Source organism: Trachemys scripta, chromosome 4, assembly GCF_013100865.1.
Source record: "Trachemys scripta elegans isolate TJP31775 chromosome 4, CAS_Tse_1.0, whole genome shotgun sequence".
Lineage (NCBI taxonomy): Eukaryota > Metazoa > Chordata > Testudines > Emydidae > Trachemys > Trachemys scripta.
In genome coordinates this window covers 97766866-97774282 of record NC_048301.1, presented here as the reverse complement: position 1 = coordinate 97774282, position 7417 = coordinate 97766866, and the positions used below count along the sequence as shown (strand labels likewise).

The 7417-nt window shown below is 46.3% G+C and overlaps 1 protein-coding gene across 7 annotated transcripts in view; it reads right to left on the bottom strand.

Annotated features, from left to right (window-relative positions):
• The window catches only part of DENND5A (DENN domain containing 5A), a 99690-nt gene extending 92733 nt beyond the window's left edge, over positions 1–6957 (bottom strand). For 4 of the 7 annotated variants that reach the window (XM_034770054.1, XM_034770056.1, XM_034770055.1 and 1 more), the window contains exon 1: positions 6701–6956. In XM_034770054.1, the coding sequence (XP_034625945.1) occupies positions 6701–6800 (100 nt within the window). In that variant the 5' untranslated portion in view covers positions 6801–6956. Of the gene's footprint in view, positions 1–6700 lie in introns of all 7 variants that reach the window. The other 3 variants (XM_034770051.1, XM_034770053.1, XM_034770052.1) reach the window with 1 other exon arrangement.
• Positions 6958–7417: the final 460 nt, after the last annotated feature.

The following is a 7417-nucleotide window of genomic DNA, read 5'->3' as shown; positions in this document are numbered from 1 at the left end:
GGGGCAGAAGGCTGGGTGTTGGGGGAGGTCAGGGCAGAGGGCTGGAGGGGATCTGGGGGTGCAGGGCAGACGGCTGGGTATTGGGGGGAGGTCAGGGCAGAGGGCTGGGGGTGTGTGGAGGTGAAGGGCAAAAGGCTGGCTGTGGGGGGCGGGTTCAGGGCAGAAGGCTGGGTGTGGGGGGGGGAGGTGCAGGGCAGAGGGCTGGGGTGCTCGGCTTTTGGGGGTGCTCCCAGCCCCCTGCCCTGAGCAGCTCATGGCAGGGGGCTGGAAGGGATATGCCCTGTTCCACCCCCTTCTCCCAGGCCCGTCCCTACCTCTCTCTGCCTGCTCTACGGAGCTGTGTGCACGCTGCCGCTCTTCCCCCTCCCTCTCACAAGGGCCATCGCGGGCAGGGAGAGGGAGGAGGAGGAGGGGCAGAGGGGCCAGAATGCACCAAGCTGTGGGAAGAAGCGGGGGAGGAGGGAAGCTTGGTCCTGCCGCAGCCAAGTTTCCCTCCTCCCCCACTTCTTCCCCCAGCGTGGCGCTTTCCAGCCCCTCCACCCCTCCTCCTCCTCTCAGCGGGCAGCAGTGTGCCACTCAGAATCGGCTCGCGTGCCATAGGTTGCTGACCCCTGCAGTAGGCCAAACTCATTCAGGTGTAGCTACACTGAAGTCAATGGAGTTTTACTAGGATAAATTTATACCAATATTTTCACATTACCTTGCTAACATACAGTGTCACACAGGATAGGATAGCAATTGAGCTTGCATAATTCGTAAGTCATTTCCAATTCTAGTTATTTTCCTTGACGATTTCATGCATCAATACTATTAAAGCATTTATTATCTATGGTAAGGGCCCAGGTGCCCTAATCAGTATCCAGGCCTCATTGTGCTAGGTGCTGTACAAACACCTGAGTGGGCACAGTCCTTGTCCTACACAAATTACACTCCAATTATAAACAAGATACAAATGAGTGTGGAGAAGGGAGAAGAAAAGGGTAACAAAAATAAGGTCAAACCACATAGGTTATTTATTGCTCTACTTGATGGTTCCAATACATCTGAAAGTTGAGGTTGTTTTTTCCTAACCCAAAATCAATAGTCAACTATCCCTCACTGCTGCACAATCTAGCCATCCTTGGTTAGATGATTTCTTGCAGGTGTCACAGCAGAACTGGGTCTTGAGGAGGCTCTGGAAGGAGGTCTTACACATCCATTCAGGGAGGGTGTTCCACATATAAGGGGGCAACATGGAAGAAAGTACAAAAGTGTTAGCAGAGAAAGCCGAAAGCAGATGTTCAAGCCTGGCTTGTTTGACAGAGCAAATGGATAACACAATATGGACCTCCATCCAGAGTCCATTGACTTCAGTGATTTGCGGATCAGACCCTGTAAGACCAGGGGAAATAAAGTAGAGAGGGGCAGAATTGCTAAAAGTCATTGAAGGTGAGGACAAGAAGCTTGAATTTGATACTGTGGAAAATGGGGAGCCCAGGTGAAGGATTAAAAGAGGAGAGTGATATGGTCAGAGCAATATTTAAATACTATCATGATCAATACCTGAGATATGCCATCAGTTTAAGTATTTAACCAGACCATAGTAAAGAACAACTATTGTTTTTGATTGGTCTATTGTAAAATCATCAGGATCTTTACTTCACAGCACAAGTTAATTTTAGACATTTGCATTCCTTTAAGCATTTCCCCACTGTACACTGTAATTTGAAAAAAAACCATTCATTACCTATTTGTTACTATGAGATGGAAGTTATTTTCAAGTACCCTCAAGTTCTGTGAGTGAGAGATTATTTTGGATTATAAACTAATGATCAGATTTGTGAAACTGCAATTTCACATTATATAGTGGGGAGTTTCTTATTTTCCCAACTCAGCTTGCACCTAAGCAACACAATAAACTGATTCACTCTTTGTTTTTAACTACATAGTAAACAAATGCTGTCCAGAGGCTTTTGTTAATAAAACTGAGTTAGGAATTAGAACAAAAATACACATATTTAGTGTAAAAGAATGTAAAATACACTATTGCCACATAAACTAAATAATTTTATGATGAAGTTAGGCTTTTTGCCCCAGTTTTCCAGACTATTTTTGAAAAACCCATTTATAGCCCTGATTGAAAAATAAAAGGCACTACACACTTCTCATTATGTTTCCAAGATGCAGACATGAGACCTAAATCCTATCCATACTGCTGCAACAATAAGTTACACTATACATATAGATTTGTCTTAGGGCTTGTCTACACTCGCACTGTGAATACACACACACCCCGCCCCCGAGCGCAGCAAATTTCAGCGCTGTAAAGTGCTAGTGTAGACAGTGCACCAGCACTGGTAGCTTCAGCCCTTTTGGAGATTTTTAAGAGCTCTCTCCCAGCGGTCTGCCCTGACTACACAAATAGGGCCGTCCTTACCCATATGCAAAGTACGCAACTGCGTAGGGCACCAGGAAATGTGGGGCACCCTGCCCCGCCTCTTCCCCATGGCCCCTGCACTGCCCCAGCCCCGCCCCCACTCCATCCCTTCCCCAAAGCTCCGGCCCTCCTCCGCCCCTTCACCGCCCCAGCCCTGCCTCTTCCCACCCCTGAGGACTGCAGTAGGGCTAGGCCTGCATTCCCTGGTGGTGGGAAGTGCAGCAACCCAGCCCCCGCCACACTGCTGGAGATTGTGTGTGGGGGGGAGATTCCTCCCTGCCTCCCAAGCCAGTCCCACCCCCCACAGAGGCCTGGGGCTGTCTCCTAATCCCCGAGGAGGCCTGGGCCCTCCTCCCATGCGGGGGGGGGGGGCTGCATAGGGCCCCAGAATAGCTTAGGGACGGCCCTGTACACAAGCCATGTAAAAGTGCTGCCATGGCAGCGCTTTAACGTTGCCAGTATAGACTAGCCCTTAGTAATAATAGATACACTTCATTATTTCATTTAAGTAAAAATGTTTGTAATGCAGACTTGCCAACAGGGCCGGCTCCAGGCACCAGCTTGCCAAGCAGGTGCTTGGGGCGGCCACTCCAGAGAGGGGCGGCACGTCCAGCTATTCAGCGGCAATTCGGCGGACGGTTCGGAGCGAAGAACCTCCCGCCGAATTGCCGCTGCAGATTGCAATCAAGGTTTGGGTTTTTTTTGGCACCGCTTGGGGCGGCAAAAACCCTGGAGCCGGCCCTGCTTGCTAAACTACAAAAAGTCTACCACTGTCTTCTGGGGGTTCTATAGAACCCATGGAAACATGGGGAGAGTTTTTAAGATATGACAGTATGACTCAATCAACTACTAGCAAGTAAAAACTTTCTAGCTGCTTGTCACCAAGACATCCAGCAAGAACAGTTTTCATTACTTCACTGAAGTCCAAATAACCATGCTGTATAAATTTCTGGACCAAAAAAAGTAACTTGGAGGTAGAGAATATATTATCCTTAAACCACTCTGAGTGCAAATGCCAATCATGGAGTTTTGTAAAATATTGGGAGTATGCCATTTAGTAAACTTTTTATGTAGATAGAAGAAAGCGGAAACAGAAGCCACCTTTTAAGCAAAAATAATCCGAAAGAAAATCAAACTGTTCATGAGTTTGTAGTTTATTTACAAAACTCCAACAAAATGCTATATGATCAATATTACTGTAAAACACCAGAAGAATAAGATTTCATTAGCTTGGCTATAATAAAATCTGTTTACAGCATCCCTAGGGCTTCTGGCAGCCATTGTCAATTTCCTGTAGCAAGTTTAAGTTACTATGACATCATTTTGGGGCTTTGCTCAAGGCAGACCTGATATAGAAAAGCCCTGAAGAGAATCTCAGTGTGCTCCAATCAAGGGATCGTTTGTGTTTAGCTTTGCTTTATTTTAAGAATCCTGCTTCCCCCACTACCGCACACAGCAACTGTAGTGCCAATGCCTTGGTTCCAACAATGGCCACTTATTAAGCAAATTGTTTCAGCAGTTCAAGAATACAGAATGGATTTTTTTAAATACAGAAGTAAGCGGAAAAGCTACACAATGCTCCTTTCATTCAAATAAAGGAATCTTCCAGGAAGCACAAAACATTTAAGAGCCATTTCCATTGACTTCAATGGGCTTTGGATCAGGATCTTAGCTTAGTTTGTTCATATACTGTAGTCTACTTAAGATTTAAAAAGCAACATCTGCCAACACTATCATGCATGACTAATACTAGTTTCTTACACTAAACTCATCCAACTGTACTGAAACTCCAGTTAAATTATATGCAGTGAAGTTATAGCAAATGTTTCTTCCTCTCAATTGTTTCACTGTGCTCCAATCCTAATTTTTTCCTTAAGGAATACAGAATCTCTTTAAACAGAATGCATATCACACTAGCAAAATATGGTCCCAATTTTTCAAATTACTGTTCGCAGGCAGCTCTGGCACCCACATGGAACAGTTGGGAGGATCGGGGCCTATATTTCCACAAATTTCCTTTAGCAAGAAAAGGCCGTACAAAACACCATACTCCAGTCTTTATTATTTAAAATTCAGACATAAAATTAAGGTAATATCATACAACAACCTTTCAGTTTCCTAAATATTAGATAGTTATCTCAAAGTAACATTTATTATGAGGAGGAGGAGGAGCTATTCACATGCAACAGAGGGAAGAACTATTGTGCAACAATTTTTGGAACTCAACACAAGGCAAAAAATAATATAACACCAGGAAGCATCAACTGTTTTCAGCATACAAGTCTTGCTCACTCCTAGGTATCATTAAAGCAGCATTATACCTTTAGAGTCTCTCAAACTTTTTACCCCGAATACATTTAATTGTTCATATCCTTAAAACTAAATTTTATAATGTACTTTTAAGTACCAGATTGTGCCACCCTTACTCACTCATTCAGATTGATATCCTACTTTACAGTTATTCCCGTTGAAATTGAAAAGGACTCATTATACAGTAAGTTACTACTTTGCATGAGTAAGGGTGGAAGAATCTGGCCCTACGTGATTAATAAGAAAAAGTTTCAGTCATAACCAAAATGATGTAAATTTAGTCAATAAAATGAGTACTCCTCTATACAAATTTCACTCTACAGTGAACATAAAAAAAAGTCAAGAATTTCCATTCAATATTACTAATACAGTAACGTCCATGGCACATTATGAGACACATTTAAGGAAGCAGGAAAACCCAAACTGTGGGCCAGATTCTGAGCTCGGCTATACGAGTGTAAATACAGAATAACTCCACTGACTTCAGTGATGTTATGCCAGATTCTGATACTGTGTTTGGCTGGGAAAAGGGTCTTACTCCGTGAATAGTCCAACTGAAGTCAATGGGACTACTAAACCAGAGAATAAGATATCAGAATCTGGCCCTGTAAACTTAATATAAGCATAGGAGGATTGAATGATTTTGTAAGACACACCTCCTAACCAGAAGCAAAAAAGAAAAAAAATGCATGTGTCAGATAAGAATGACACAGTTTCTAAGACAGATACACTACTGAATTCAGTTAGTTTATTTCCTTTAAGATATCTTAGAAATAACAAAACTATTGTCTAATATTTTTATTGTTCTTAACTTTTGTTGTTACTCAAGATAATACAAACATGCAGAACATAATTTAATAATCTCACTCTAAAAGGCAGCATATAATTTTTAACTCTAAAAAAAATTAATAATTTATTTTAAAAAGTTATTTTAAAAGTCTCCAGGAATCTCACATCAATTGACGGAAGCAGCAACAGCAGAGTTATAACACCACCACACATGCAAATACACACACCCTACTTTTAAAAAGGGCATTAACCTTGTTTTAAGCACAGATAACAAGCTCCAAAAAGTGTAGCCAGGTACAGAAGAATTTTTAAAGTGATGTACTTATCTGGAATATTTTCAATGCCTAAATGAACCTGTTAAGTCCCGGCCCCAAACCAGAAGAGTGATCTTGTATGTATAGTGACCTTAAGATGTACGGTACTGACCATTATGAATGTGTTTGGGACATACTGTACACCATCCCAACATGCCTAATTACTGCACTCCTCCACACACTAGCACCCTAGTTATGATAACTGATACTTGTAACATTTCCATTAGGTTTGAAAGCTCCTCCTGGCTTTATTTGTTGTTTCTTCTTGGAAAGATACCCCTACGCTGCCCAGCTCTTTTCAAGGGTTTTTACTAAACTGCTTACATCGCCTGAAATAAAACACACCTCGCCAAACGTGAGTGCGGCCAGAAGGCCGTTAATCCGGAGAAGGGCCACGATGGGCGTTTCTGTGCGGCCCGGCCCTCCCCTCCAGCTGTTCAGAGCTACCGCCAACACCCCTCCCTCCTCCACCCTTCATCCCACTCCAGGAGAAAGCGACGGAGCATTTCAGCCCCACCAGCGGCCCTGCTAGGACCAGCAGCAGCAACTCGGGGTCTTACGGCGCCCTGTTGCTGCCACAACAAAGCAGCTTCCAGGGACCTTTTATTGACTCTGTATGCCCCCGATCCGGCATGTCCACGAACGCAGCGCACCCCGGCCCCTCGCTTTATCCCTATCGGGAGCCAGGCATCCTGCAGGGCAACCACAAATACCCGCAACACACTCCACAACCACTGCAAGCAACACACACACACCCCGCGGCAAGGCGCCTCTCCCGGGGAGCGGGGACAATTGCAACCCATCCCCTCCCGCAGGGGCTGCGCACCGCTGGGGACAAAGGCAGCCTCCCTCCGCCCCCAGCGCCCCTCACCCGAGAGCTCGTCCGGCTCCAGCCCAGTCTCGGTGTCCAGCCCACAGATCACGAAGTAGTCGGCGAAGCGGCCGGGTGCCGACGAGCCGCCTCCGCTCATGCTGGAGCCCGAGGGGTGCGGGGGGCTCAGCGCGCCCGGGGGAAGGCGGCCATCGCCGGGGCTGCTCCAGCTGTTCCAGCTGCGGCGGCGGCTGCCGCTGCCTCCATAACGGAGCGGAGCGGGCAGCGCCGCACGGCATTGTGGGTACGGCCCCCAGCTGTTCCTGGGGGGGGGGGAGAGAGAGAAACCGCAATGCTGCGCGTGCGCTCTGAGCGGATGGGATGACGTGATGTTGCTGTCTGTCGGAGGCTGGGCGGGGCAGTGGGCACAAGTCTCACCGCCCCGCCCCGCCCTTGCTGCCTCACGCGCCGGCCTCGCCCCGCCCCTCCCCTTGGCCTCTCCCTTCCTGTTACTAGGGTTGCCAATTTTGGTTGGACGTATTCCTGGAGATTAAGGATCGGAGGTGTTGCTGGGCCAGAGGGCCCGAGGGGGCAACAGGGGGTTCGTTGCCCGGTGTGCGTCGCACCAATAGGCACACCAGGGTGGAGAAGCAAACCAAGTTTATTCGAGATTTCAAAAAGGCACGCAGGAGACCAGCATGTCTCAAATCAGAAGCTCAACAAATACAAGCAAGTTTCCCATTTTATATTCCAAGCTGTTTGTGTACAAGCCTTTTG